Source organism: Terrapene carolina, unplaced genomic scaffold, assembly GCF_002925995.2.
Source record: "Terrapene carolina triunguis isolate 2854851 unplaced genomic scaffold, T_m_triunguis-2.0 Scaffold21, whole genome shotgun sequence".
In the NCBI taxonomy this organism is placed as follows: Eukaryota; Metazoa; Chordata; order Testudines; family Emydidae; genus Terrapene; species Terrapene triunguis.
In genome coordinates this window covers 5,940,008-5,955,160 of record NW_020664372.1, presented here as the reverse complement: position 1 = coordinate 5,955,160, position 15,153 = coordinate 5,940,008, and the positions used below count along the sequence as shown (strand labels likewise).

Below are 15,153 nucleotides of genomic sequence, written 5' to 3'. Positions count from 1 at the left end.
GTGATCATTCCCCTCTATTCGACATTGGTGAGGCCTCATCTGGAGTACTGTGTCCAGTTTTGGGCCCCACACTACAAGAAGGATGTGGAAAAATTGGAAAGAGTCCAGCGGAGGGCAACAAAAATGATTAGGGGGCTGGAGCACATGACTTATGAGGAGAGGCTGAGGGAACTGGGATTGTTTAGTCTGCAGAAGAGAAGAATGAGGGGGGATTTGATAGCTGCTTTCAACTACCTGAAAGGGGGTTCCAAAGAGGATGGATCTAGACTGTTCTCAGTGGTACCTGATGACAGAACAAGGAGTAATGGTCTCAAGTTGCAGTGGGGGAGGTTTAGGTTGGATATTAGGAAAAACTTTTTCACTAGGAGGGTGGTGAAGCACTGGAATGGGTTACCTAGGGAGGTGGTGGAATCTCCTTCCTTAGAGGTTTTTAAGGTCAGGCGTGAGAAAGCCCTGGCTGGGATGATTTAGTTGGGAATTGGTCCTGCTTTGAGCAGGGGGTTGGACTAGATGACCTCCTGAGGTCCCTTCCAACCCTGATATTCTAGGATTCTATGATTCTAAGAGGAGTGAAGGAATTATGGTTCAAAGTCACAGTTCCTTCCCTTTATTCCTCCTAGGGATGTGAAGTTATGGACTGCCACTTACACAGGACCGTGCTTAAAGGCACAGTCTAGCCCTGTGTTAGTAATATGGTTGTGCTGTTTGCTCCTGAAGAGTGACTATACTCATTTTCATGTTTAAACAGAAATATCACATCACTGGGGCTTTCATTTCTACATCCAGAGTGTTCTTTCATTCAGGCAGAATGATACATTGTTTATTTGTTGTCAAAAGATTTTTAATCATTTGATAATCCTGTTATGACTTTGTGCAGAAAAACATGTTATTTCTTATTTTCACCTGCTTTCCTGCTACCCTTCAATAAGTGGCAAGCTGGTACTTTCTCCAAGCTTCCAGGGCATAAATTTGGTCAGTTTTCACTGAGATTTACAATACTAAGTGTCTGTAGTTACAGATCCTAGCTAAAGGAAGAGACTCCAGCACTGAAAGGGAAGCATCTTTTAAAAAAATCTATTTGCTTCAGCCTATGCATGGCCTGTAAGGCAGAAAACTCAGTACAGTTCTGCTGAGAAAGGTGAGAGATGACACAAGGTGTCTCTGCCCACCATGTGCCTTGGAGCAGTGTAACCTGGAGGTTCTATCCATAGCAGCATGGAAGGAGGTATCTGGGTGGGGCAGAGAGTGTAAGGGCACAGCCAGTAAATATATCCTTTGTTTCTCTTGCCACTCCACAGGCTGGTGGGAGGATTCCAGTCTCCATGGAACTTTCACGCATAAAGGCTGTTTGCCTGGATTTTGTGTAAGGAAAATGCTTGAGGCATTATTTATTTAATCTTTGTAACTCATTAACTACCTGGATCCTCTGTTGTCATAAGAGTAGTTTGTGTCAGATCGGTTATTTGGAGCACTAGCAGAATCAGAGGGTTGCTCAGTTGTCCTAAAAAAAACAATGACAAGACAAAGATTTATGACACAAAGTATATTTTTAAATCATGCACAGTCAGACCACTTTCAGTGACACTTGAAGGCACAATGTGGCCGTGTGTTACTAACATTAGAAAGTGAACAAGAGACATTTTTTCTTTCCTTTTCTTTTTAAAAAAAAGGGTGTGAATTTAGCGGTAATGAAATGTGGCAGATTGGCAGCCCAGCAGATTAAATCGTTCTGCATTCCCCCAGACATGTCAAGCTGTGGTGGCAGCAACCATGCAAGTTTTCTCATACTTCTATGGTGACCTGGAGGGACCATCTGTAGGTTGTGAGCCAGTTGTTCGGTGTCCATCCCCAATCAGTGCCTGTCAACTCTAATGAGGGTGGTGACAAGGTTGCCAATTAGTGTTTTGTGGTGGTGGTTTTGTGATGTGGACATTTATCAGTTGGCAACTGGACTAAGACCTCTAAATAAAGGATGGGCCAAAATAAGAACCATTTTATTCACCCCCCAACTCCTAAACTTTGGAAAGGGTTATTCAGCTGAAGACAACCCAGATCCAAACTGATCTTAGTACTGTGGGTCTATTTTCTGTCTGAAGTAGTCCTGGCTCTAGTTTGCTCATCACACACCTCCATCCTTTTGTCCAAGCCCACTCCCTGGCACATCCACTCTCACAACCTGTCCAACGCTCAGTGATGTCACTTACCTGGGGAAGGGCTTGGTGGCTTTTACCAACTACTCCTCCTTGTTTAATTTCAGGGAGTCCTTATTAGCCATTTCAGGGGGCTCACTGAATGCTCCCTAATCCTTGAAGAAGCTAATAAGGAGTTACCACCTAGCCCTCTTGCCCTGAAGACATCAGGAGGGTGAAAGCTATACAGACCATTACCCACACTAAAACAAGACATCTGCAGGTATGCGGTCAGCAAGGATAGGGGCAAGAAGAATCCCTTGTGGGTCTGTGAATGAGGGCAACAGGGGAAGAAGGAGAGAGCTGGGGAGAGTGGGGGGATAAAGAGGCTGTGCTTCCACCAGACAGGGTGCACAAATACATACACAAAATCTGAAAATGAGGCCACTAAAGAAACCAAAAGGCCACAGAACCTCATGCCAAGATGACAACAGCAGCTAGTTTGGTATGGAGATGTTGGAAAGGAAAGTTTATCACAAGACCTGTTGTGGCAAGGGGATTGTGTGGGGATACAATGCTGTGGGTCTTGTTGGGGCCCTCTGTAGACTTGGATGCACATCCAAACTTTTACATGTTTTTCTTACTAATTGAATGCCAAACTCTGTAAGGTTCCCATTAATAGTTTTCATTTCTACTGTCAAATTGTTGTGTTGATGGTGGGGTTTTTATATGTTATCTATATTTCTGCAACGTTGGCAATGGATTTTTGGATACATATTACATTTTAAATGGGGACTTTAAAATACCAGCACAGAACAGATATACAGATTTTGACAACAAAAAATAAAGAATCAATATTGGGGTTATTTTTTTTTTAAACTCGAGTTTTGTTTCAGTTCAGGAACAAGCCACATGGAAAACAGAGTCTAAAGAACATGTTTCGGTGTAATACAGTGATGGGTGCATTAGAAATGACTAGTTAGAATTAGATAGACACACCAAGCAGCACCAGGATTCCTGTATAAGTATCCCAGTTTCCTAGAGTTTTCATGGCTGTAAACAGGACATTCTACAGCAGCATAAAACTTAACCTCATCAACCTAATAAAGTGATTTAAATAGGAAATGCTAACAATATTTATGATTTTTTTTTACAGTGAAGCTCAAACAAAAGGCCACTATAACCGTATGTCAAAAGCTATAACTCTGCTATAAGTTACATTCAGAGAGAAAGTGATAACCATGAGCCTGAACACTGGTTATTTTGCCTGCTGTTTGATTTGTTGCAGTGAGATTGCCAAGGTCTGGATTCTCCACTAAATGAATCTTCCTCCATTTCAGTGTTTTACATGCACAGCATGTAGCACGAAGCAGTGCCCTCCATTGTGCCTCAACCCTGATGAGGCAGAGCTACTTTAAGAGCGGAGAGAGAAGTTCATTCTCTATATACTTTCAGTCTTTGCCTCTCTGATGAGACTGCTAGCCAGGGTAGCATCTTGATGGGGACTTTTGTGATGTGAACACCTTTATATTAAGAAAAGGATTGAAATTATTACTTTACTGAAATGACAAATCCTTCTTAAATACTTAGCGTGGGGGGGTCCATTTAGATATAAAGTTTGATGAAAGATTCTCTCTAAATGAAGACAAAATACCATGAATGTTTTCCCTGAAAGACTGACTGCTAAATTCAGTTTCATGAAATGAATCAAGACTTCAACAGCTCAAGTGACCAGGAATCCTAGAAGCATTGATGTATACTTTAAACTATCAAACACCTTAATACACCTACAAGTACTTCTTTGTGACACCAAGATATTTGCATGCACTAAGGGGAGTAACGTACTCTGACTTTTTAAAAAAATAAATAAATACAGCTATATATTAATTATATTAGGCAAATTTATAAATAAATTTATATGTGTTTCTAAAGATCTGAAACGTTTACATGCTTACATTGGTAAGGAACATTCCCATGCACAGTATTGCACAGGAAAATGCTCCATCACTACAAACCATTTTAATTTTCAATGAATGTAAGACAGAGCTATGAATTAAGTCTCACCGATTTTTATTTTGCTCCACAGGAGCCTTTACTTCAATGAGCTCATCAAGATTTTGGCCTCTGTGAAAATGAAATATACCTTAGTGTTAGTCAAAATTTTCAATTCAGCTATAAATTAGCCATAAGGATGAATCATAGAAGATTAGGGTTGGAAGGAACCTCAGAAGGTCATCTAGTCCAACCCCCTGCTCAAAGCAGGACCAAGCCCCAACTAAATCATCCCAGCCAGGGCTTTGTCAAGCCTGACCTTAAAAACCTCTAAGGAAGGAGATTCCACCACCTACCGAGGTAACCCATTCCAGTGCTTCACCACCCTCCTAGTGAAATGGACTTACATTTTAAAAAGGAAGAAAGCATAGAATTTTTCCACAAGTAAGAGATTGCTGACTACACTGCATCATTGTCCTGGTTGCCTGACAAACACTACTTTCCAGGAGAGAGTCCCCCATCTTTACTATTTATTAAAGCAGATGTTTGATGAGCATTTTGAGTTTCAATAATAGAAAATAAAATCCTCTGTAATATCTATATTGAATTATTTCCATTTACTATCTTGTATTTATTGGGAAGTTAAAAAGAAATTAATATGGGTTTTACTTTAATAACCTAGACCAAGTCAATTAATTGTTAGTTTTGACCCCTGTAACCACATTTACTGAAATAAACCCTCAGTAACAAGACTCACACTTAAGCAGCTACCCAACTACAAACCCTTTTAAAATATGAGAGAAACCTCACTACAGGCCTTGCCTCTTATTTTTCTGTGCAGCAGTATTTACAACAGTGAGATCATCAAGGTCTTTCCCTCTGTGAAACAACAAAAATAGAGTGATGTTAAAATATTCTTGCTTGATTATAAAATTGGATATAAATAGGATTTCTTTCTTAAAAATGAAGAAAAACATGCCCATTCCCCAGGAAAAGAATGAATACTGAATACGTTCGTTAATAGTTCACAAATAGTTATGCCAAATTGTTATTGATAGTCACAAAAATATGCTTAATTTTCCATTTGCAAGAGGAAAGTTGTACAATTCTAATGCTTCCCACAGAAGTATTCCCTTTTGTGGACCTAAATATATGAAAACTATCAAATGATTTAGATTCCTATTCTACATTATATGTGCCAGTGAAAGGAGAAATGAAGTTTCTGAAGAATTCTGACTAATTCACAGTCTTCTAGGGCATAGATTTCTGTTTCTAGCATTAGTTCACAAAGATAAGAAATATTGTAAACATTAAAACTAAAGAAGCTTGCATTCTGTTAAGGAACTTTTGAATAAATATACATTTGTCCAGTTAGTGTGTTTTTTGGAATGACAGAAGTTATCTGCTGTCATATTTGATGACTGAGGCTTTTTTTAAATTTCCATCCTTGGACTAAAAATGTAAGCATTTAAAAATTAACAAAAATAGAATTAAAAACATTGATTCTTTCCACTTATACTATTAAATTATTATACCAATAAATTATGGTAGATTTAAAGCTGTGCTGTTCATCTTATGTTGTGAAGTATTTTAATACCACCTTCCTTAAATTAATATGAAGAATTAAACCCTAATATATTACTGTATTACAAATACAACACAATTACAGTTTAAATATAGAGAAACACTTTCTCTTTTACAAGTAAGCTTAAACAAGTAGCTGAATTTTAATATAAGACTTTTCTTTTGACTTTAAATAACTTTCTCTTTCTCTACTGACATGAAAAATGGAACAATATGTAACCAGCTGTAACAGTAAAACAAAAGGATAAATCCTTTCTAGGGCTGCAGGCAGGGCTGGCTCCAGGCACCAGCCCAGCAAGCAGGTGCTTGGGGCGGCCAAGGGGAAGGGGCGGCACATCGGGCTGTTCCGCGGCAATTTGGTGGCGGGTCCCTCTCGGAGGGAAGCACCTGCCGCCGAATTCCCGCCGAAGAAGAAAGTGGCACGGTGGAGTTGCCACTGATCGCAATTGCGATCACGGCTTTTTTTTTTTTTTTTTCCGCCGCTTGGGGCGGCAAAAACCATGGAGCCGGTCCTGGCTGCAGGTGGGGAGTAAAACCATAAAGTTAATTTCGCTCCACCTAGCCAGTTAGCTCTGACTACAAACTTCTTTTTTAGCTCGTTTGTTAAAGTTGTTCTTTGTGGACCAAGAAGATGCTAGTTTGGATTTCACTTTGATGTGGAGGTCTCTCACATAGTTCAGCCTGCAAAGGGGAACATAGTTAACTGAGTCTACTCATAGTAGCCTAATCCTTCAAAATGATGGATGCTTCCTAAGAGCCACTGAGCACCTCAACTTCCAATTGTGTCAGTGACATGCAGGCCCAGATCCACAAAGGGACTTGGGCATTGTGATGCTGTGGATATCCACTGTGAACAAATAATTAGAGTCACTGGGCCAGAGACAGAATGTCCAGTAGTTGTTAGGGCACCCATTGGGGAGACAGGAGACCTAGTGTCCAGTCCTCCTGCTCCAATGACTTTTTACCCACAGAGGAACTGCTTCAACTGGAGAGACTGAGGTAACATCAGAATATCCCACCTCTCAGTGGTTAGAGCACTCTCCTGAGAGGTGGGAGATCCCTGTTCAAATCCTGTGTCTCCCTCTGCTGGGGAGTGGAGTGGAGGGGGAATTAAACTGGGGCCTCCCACATCCCGGGTGAATGCTCTAACCACTAAGCTAAGCATTATCAGGTGGGCACAATGACCTCCATCTCCTTCTAGATTTTGAATGGGACTTGATCCAGTAGGCAGCCTCTGAGCACACCTACCAGATTGGGCCCTGCACACAAGTTAGGCGGAGGATGCTTATCTTTCCCCAGTTCATGGATCGCTCTGAGGCTTAGGTGGGAGATGGTATCTGGGTACCTAGAGGGAAGTGGCAGTGTGCATGCTCAGAGGCAGAAAACTTCTACCCTGAATATTTAGGCACTGAGTGAGTTTAGGCATCTACAGGGTTCAGCAGGAGTTTTGTGGATCACAGTGGAGCTTAAAACTGGAATTTAAACACTTAAGTACCTTTGTAGATACAGGCCTCAGTGTCTCTCAGGCTCTGGCCCAATGTGAAAGCTACATTTCCCTTTAAATTAAAATTTGGACTGGGTATAGTAGCACTGATGCTCAGGGAGTTATAACTATGCCCAGACTCGGGGGGAGGGGGGGTAAAATAATGGGGTTACATCATAGCTATAAACTTAGGGCATCACTGTAACATAGTGTAATCCTTGTAAGTGTAGGCAGAATTTGGGTCCTAAGTGTGGAGATCATTGCATAGCTCCTACTAGCAAAGTAGTGTGGCAGCTTCCTGTTAGCTCATTCCATAAAACGGTTTATGGACAACAAGGACCTTGGTCTGAATCTCACTCTATTGACATTGAGGTCCAACACACAAGTAAGTCCCTTTAGAATGTGGGACAATTTATTAACTGCTTAACACTGCTCTGTCTCTAGCAAACACCGCTATTCTGAGTTCTTCCAAATTTTGTTTAATCCCTTACAAAATATATATCTAAAAATCTATAGTTCTATTGGACACTGATGAACTCTGAGGCAGCTATAAACATGCATGGATAGTGCCAAGGATTCACATACACACACACACACACACACACACACAAAAGCCTCCTGGGATGAGGTGCAGGAACAATTTGTATAGTGGGGGTGCTGAGAGCCATTGAACCAAACTGTAAACCCTGGATATAATGGAAACCATTTCAAGCCAGTGGGTACAGCAGCACCCCCAGCACCTGGGTGTTTAGAATCATAGAATATCAGAGTTGGAAGGGACCTCAGGAGGTCATCTAGTCCAACTCCCTGCTCAAAGCAGGACCAATCCCCAGACAGATTTTTACCCCAGATCCCTAAATGGCCCCCTCAAGGATTGAACTCACAACCCTGGGTTTAGCAGGCCAATGCTCAAACCACTGAGCTATCCCTCCCCCCAATAGTACATGTGTTATTTCATCATTGCTATTATTTTCATTCTAATGCTATCCTGTACTTCTGAACAGCTGGTGCTACTTTTTAGTCCTTTAAGGACTTTATGGATTTTAATATTAGTCTTTTTTCAAACTCCAATAGTTATACACTACCAACTGCATCAGAAAAATAGAAACCGAGATGCTTCCAAGACTTACCCCTTGTTATTTGTGTGAGTTGTGGGATTTTTTTTGAGATTATCAAGATCTTGGCTCCTATAAAAGATAAAGCAAAACCAGAGCAGGTCACAGTCAGTACATCCATTAGTTAAAATTAAGGACTTGCTTAAAGTAAAGAGGTTATTGACACATTTTTCAAGAAAGATAGAGTCGAATTGATGGCAAAGTTGAAAGCCTACATTGCTAATTCAATGAAATATAACCAGTAAATACATACCCTTTCAGGTATTTCCATTTGACCCGAGCAACACCTGATTATGTTTTAGAAACAACCAACTACACCTAACGTATGAGTCAAAAGGGTAAATGTCTTCTTAGCACTCATAATCATGATTAAAACACCCCTACATCAATAACTTTTAAAAAATTGCATGCCTTTTAGCCAGCAATGAACTTTAAACCATGAGATTACTGAATCATAAAATCGGCAGAATACTACTATGATGTATGCAAGAATGAGTCCCCACTGAGAAAAAAAAACATAGCATAAACTAAAGAAGCTAATCAGCATTGGTTTGTACTGAAGACCAGTCACCCCTCTGGACCACCAGGATTCTGATTTCATTCTCACTGTGTTGGTGGGACAGCAAGTCCAGCTATGACCTGGGGGACATGTTAATTGGATAAACCCACTCATGCTAGACCCTCTAGTCTCTAGCTGGCAGACAACACTTCCATTGTCTGACATTTCAAAATTTAAATTTACTCTCCGTAAAATTACAGCTGGTTGGAAAACGCAATTTCTGTTCCATGGAAAATTCTCACATGGCAAAATGTATTTTCATTCCAAATAGGAAAGAAAAGCTGAAATTTTAATATTTCTTGCAGAATGAAAATTCCAAACAAATTCTGATTACAGAGCTATTCAAATATTTAGTTTCAGTAACATTGAATCACTTCATTTCAAAAATGTTGAAGCAATATAAAATAATGTAATATATTATAATAATTTTCTATTTCAACATGTGTCTGCAAAAACGTTTCCATTTAAGTAAACTGCATTTTCTAATGTAAAATTTTTGGTCAAAAACTTTTTTAACCAGCTCTACCTAAAATCAATCCTAACATTGCCTGGACACTTTAATTAGGTTAATATCTTGTATCATTGATTTGTTAAGGAAATGAGAGAAGTATAAAGCTGTTGGAAGTATAAAGCTGTTCCCACTACAGTACCACTCTGACTTCCTGTAGAGCCCAATCTCATTCTCTTAGTGCATAGTATTGCATGTGTCTCATTACTTGAAATTCCAATAGCTGCACATTAAACAGTTCTATCTTCAAACATCATTTAGCAAAAGATAAAGACAAAGGGCTTTGCAAGATTTCCCCTTGTCTTTTGTCAGCCGTGGGATTCACTTTGAGATTACCAAGATCTTGTCTTCTTTAAGGATCAAACAAAATTACCATGAGGGAGTCAGAGGGCATTCAATATCAATGGTCTAACATTACGTACGAGCTATTAAAAAATATGTAATCTACATATTCTTCTAGAATTACTGATACATTTAAATTTGTTATGTTTGTAATTCTTATATATTTATGGCAACTAACACAGTGTTGCCAACTCTCACTATGTGATCACAAGTCTCATGACATTTAATGGTTTTCTTAAAGCTTCAGATCCTGGATTCATTTGATTATGTGAGAATCTCAGCTTTCATTAAAAGAAAAGTAAGTTTCTAGCCCCTGGTTGTAGAGAAATGCTTGAAAACATAAACCCTAAGGCTCAAAAAAGAGAAGGCGGATTAAAAGAATAAAAAATATATTATTTTTAAGCCAATCTCATGATGATGCTCTCCCACCCACATAGCTACCACTGCTCGTTTGGGACGGTTTAATTATGCTGATAGCTGTGCTGCTGTAAGTCTCTAGTGTACACATAGCCCTAGTTTTTTCTAACTCACTTAGGGCCTTATCCAAAGCCTATTGAAGTCAATGGGAGTCAGGCACCTGTTACATCTTGTCTTAATTAAACCCTGACCCTGGAATTGAAGACATGTCAAGTATCACAGATTTCATGTGACACTAATGTATGTAGGCAGACCTTCACGCATTCCTGCATCCCAGAATGAATGTTACACATTCACCTGGGCTCTAGAAAGCAGGAGGACTTGGACTGCTGCCACCACAAGGGCTGCTGTGGTGCCTGATGAAGCATGCAGATGGCCTCTCTGTCTTCCCCTTTGGTTGCTTTCAAATTGCCCTGCAGTTTCTCAGACATGAAGAGCAACAGAAAGGGGAAGAGGTAGCATTGGTGACATGACATGAGTGCCCCACAGGCAGGAAAGGTGAGGGGCTTCTGGGGATGTATGAAGTGACAGGAACCATGGGGGCAGTTGGGAAATAAGGCAGGACCTATGGGAGGGTGGGGAGACAGGGGACATGGTACTGGGGAGGACAAGGGAGACAAGGACTACAGGGGGACAGGAAGTAAAGGAGGAGCAGGAGCTGCTGAAGGGAGGAAGAGCGAATGGGGGAACAGAATGGGTGGAGAGAATAGGGACGGGGGCCTGTAGGAGGAAAGCAACTAATAGTGCTAGTGCCACCAGGTTGCTAACTCATGATTCTATCTGCATCTCCTGATATTTAGTGTTTTTCTTAAAGGTGCAGCTCCTGGAGTCATGAGATTACATAAAACACTCAGTTTATCCCCACCATTGCTTTGTGACATAATCCCTAAAGACAGAGAATTGGATTTTTTTTTTTTAAGTATTCAAGAATATAGTCTTTGTGGGCAGGGGAGGGAATAGGACATATATGACTATTATTTTCCATATAGCAGTGATTCTTAAACTGTTCTCCAGGGGGAGCTTGCTGGTCACATGATTCCAACTCTCCTGCTTGTTTCAAAAGGCTAAGTAACATAAAAAGCCAGCTAAAGCAAGATTAAATAGTTTCTGACTATTACTTTTCCATGTAATTACTTTAGTTGCCACACCAATGTTATTTGATCATCAGTAAGAGACAAGTTGGTCTGAGCAATCAGGAATGTTCCAAGAGACAGTTTCACTATTAAGGTGAAGGATAAAGTTTTCAATCATGCCTAAGTAACTTAAGATCCTAAGTCCCATTGACTTTTAAAGAGACTTAGAGCTTGTCTACACAGTGCTGCAGTGTGCTCTACAGGGGGTATGAACTGCAGAGCGCTCTAACATGTTGCACGCTAACTGCCCCATGTAGACTCTGCTGGCACAAACTAAAAAGGTGCCTAGTTCACGTTGATGTGATCCAATTAGGACCCTAACTCACTTAGATGTTTTTGAAAATTGTACTCAAAATCTGCAATATAAAAATTTTTGGGGACTCCTGCCTTATAAAAATTGTATCACAATTTACAAACAACTGTATGTTGGGCCTACCTTGTAGTTCTTTCTGTTGTGATTCTTCTTTCATCAACAGATATCCCAGGTTTTGGTGGAGATACCTGCCTATGAAAAATTAAATGCTATTAATATAGTTATATGTTTTATATAAATATATACAAGCAGCTGCTCCAAAGAAGTTCAATATAACACCCAAACTACTACAGCTCTTCCTGTGTTAATATTAGAGTCAAATGTTACAAATAATCCAGTGTTTTCCTATCAAATATTGCATAATTGGTAGGGAAGTTAAAAATATAAACAAAATAGATTGAAATATTAAATTAATACATATTCAAGAAACTTCTATCTAGGTACTTATAGAGCTCAAAACACTATATTGTCTGGGTATCATAATGCAGCATTTAAGAATAGCACAAAAGTAGAAATCAAAGTGGGCTTTGTTCTTGCTATTCTAAGGGCTGGCCACGCAAAAACTGAGGGTTTTTTTTCTTGAAGTCACAGCTTTTCTATGCTTGAGTGTTTTTCCTAGTGGCTGGCATTTCTCTGTTAATGGGAAAGAAAGAAACTGCATTAAAAACACTTCAGATTTTCAACCCTGGTTTAGGTAAATTTCAATATGCATTTTAAAATTCTTTCTAGGTATACATTGTTTGTTTTAGCTAACTTATACTCCCAGAGAGTGTCCAGAAATTTCAGCTAAAGATAAATTCCTTCGGATAATTTATCCTTTATTCTTCACCAATGCTCCCTTCGAAATCTTCACCTTAGTATACTCAGAGCAGACCACTCCCATAGAAGGTAGGTGAGATCAGGGTGAGAAGGAGGATGTTTGTGGGGGAATGGCAGTCTGGGCTAAGAAAAGAAACAGACCACAGAAATGCCATTTCTCTGGCAGGGTGAATTAATTATTTTCATCTGGAAATCATGACAATAAAATAAAATAAACTTACCGCAACTCTCAGACAACTTCCAATGTTTTAAATTAATCTTAAATTTACTCCGCCGTTTATATTTTAAATAACTACCTCCTCAGCCAACTGCATTTTTTTCCTTATAAGCTATTCTCAATACACTGGGGAATAGAGTGTTGATTGGCTTGGGGAGGAGGGTGTAATTTCATTTCCTGTCTAAGGGGACATGAACAAAAAAAGAGATACTTCTCCTGTAATAAAATATGAGTTCTACACTATATGTACCCATCCTGTCAATTACTCTGATTTATAAAACAAAGTTGAAGAATCCTAATAAATTATATATGTTGTGATCTAACTTCTGATGTGACTGATCTGTTTGGCTATGCTTTTTGGTTCTCCTGGAACAAAGACTTCTTCCATAAAATGTAACCTGGATAATATATTAAATTTTACACAGGTAACACTTCCTTAATTCTCTCTCTCTCTTTCATGCTGCATCTTTTTGGCAAGATTTAAGTAAGTAATCAAGACTGGCATCTTGCAAATTCCTTCCGTTAGGGCAACTGGCTGTCTGAAGGGAGTGGTAATAGGATATAGATCCTTTAGGTCACTGGTTCAGATACCCCTCAGGTTAAGAACAACTACAGTTAAGATTTGATGGTTATTTATAAAGACACATAACATAATGACTTCAATGGGATTACCTGCAGGACTAGTTGGATGAATCAGCATTTGCAAGACCCAGACTGTCTGCAATGAGCTTTTTCTTAAAAACTCCTACAGTTGCCTGATGAAGCTAGCTACACCTACGGTAGCAACAATGTACTGTAAAGCATTTGCCAGTGTTCATGCCACCATCTGATCTAATCTCTCTCAGAACAAGTCTGGCAGCTTTTTACTGTAGTGCTTTCACCATTTCTACCACCAGTGTAGCTCCACCTGTGGCATGTAACAGTGAGAGACTGAGAAAAACCTCAGTGTAAACACTGCTTAAATTAAGATGTAACTTGCTGAGTGATGATTGCAAGTGCTGAGGTATTCCCTCCCTGAAGTTCCCAGCCAGCTCGGCTCTTCTTCTGAGCTGTCTCTACTCTAGGACTCCAGACATTCTCATTCTCACTCAGGACTCTGAACTTTCTCTCCTTTGGGCTCTCTCCCATTAATAACTCCCAATGGCAGATCACCATACTAGGGCACCCCTGGTCTGGAACAGGAGAGCTGGGCCCAATTTCATTTAGTAAGTCAGTTACCCTGTTACACTCCCAAAGAGAACAGGAGTGTCTGTGGCCAGAGCTCCCAAACCCCACTGTATCAGTTCATGGGGGACAACTACTGCACCTGTAGAAGTCTGGCAGAACCCATCCAGCTGGTGTGTGCAGCTGCATAGTTCCCAAAGGAATTCTCACTGAGTTACCCAGAATGCCACCATGAATTCTCATTGCTGCACAGCCCTTTTACACAACACCTGCAAATAGGCTGCGACTTTAAATATTACATTACATTTTTTTTACCACTTCCACAGTGGTAAAGCTCTGCTTGTGTTAGCACATCCTTTAATACAAAGGTGAAAACTATTCTGGTCCAGCAAGCCAACAGCCACAATAATTTTAGAAGACTTGCTGTCATTAAGAGATAAGCCCCTCAGGTCTTAAGTCAGTCACTATGCAACCAAGAAAAGGTTGACAAAACCCTTGAATACACTGACACTTCAATAATGAAGTTGAGCTAAAGCCTCAAAAGACGTCTCTGTCCTAATAACATCAGCATTGTAAAGGGCAGTTTCAGGTTACAAAAACAACTACAAATTGCCAGCTGGAACATCCAAATTCTGGATCAAAAGGAACCGCACCCTGAAACATAGTAAGTAATTCAGGATTTGCATTGTACAAAGATTGACATAACAGGCCTTTCTGAGCATTGATTGACTGTCCAGGACCCCTTCAACACTCCTGTAACAGACTTTGTGGTCTGTAAATGAGAAAGAAAAAGTAAGTCGAGAAAGGAATGGCGTTTATTCTGAATTGGGGTGCGTTTTCGTTCCTGTTGCAATCCAGACTAATCAATGCCAGGTTTCTTTCAAAGGAGCCCTCATTTAAGCCTTGCACCAACAGAAGCCAAGGATGACGAAATTGAAGAGGTCTGCAGCCAACTGTGAAAACCCATTTATACAGTGCCAAAACACAATGTGCTGCATAGCACAGAGAATTTCAGAGCTAAATGCAGAGGCAAAGTTGTTTAGAATGTTTTGAGGGGATGTGGACTGGGAAAGATCACTGAAGAAAGGACAGCAATTCATTCAGTTCTGCTTTGAGGATAAGTATGATCTTGTAAACACTACAAGAAATAATGCATTTGGATCTCTTCACATCAGCTCTGCAATGGCAAATCATTTATATCATTGAACAGAAGAGATGTAAACCAGCACTGCTAACTTTAAAACTCTATTGGGTGCCATGTATACTAGAAATGAGGTTCAGAATCTCTCACTCAGCCTCTTAAGACACACAACTCCAATCCTGTTCTTAAGAAAGAAAGAAAGAAAGAAAGAAAGAAAGAAAGAAAGAAAGAAAGAAA

General features: G+C 39.9%; 1 protein-coding gene across 1 annotated transcript in view; it reads right to left on the bottom strand.

Moving 5' to 3' along the window:
- Positions 1–15,153, bottom strand: part of SCEL (sciellin) — a 63,243-nt gene that overhangs the window by 21,160 nt on the left and 26,930 nt on the right. Inside the window, exons 10-14 of the mRNA XM_026656298.1 lie at positions 11,699–11,767; positions 8,319–8,375; positions 4,944–5,000; positions 4,194–4,253; positions 1,418–1,501 (exon numbers count right to left, since the gene is read on the bottom strand). Coding sequence (XP_026512083.1) covers positions 1,418–1,501; positions 4,194–4,253; positions 4,944–5,000; positions 8,319–8,375; positions 11,699–11,767 — 327 coding nt within the window. The remainder of the gene's footprint in view (positions 1–1,417; positions 1,502–4,193; positions 4,254–4,943; positions 5,001–8,318; positions 8,376–11,698; positions 11,768–15,153) is intronic.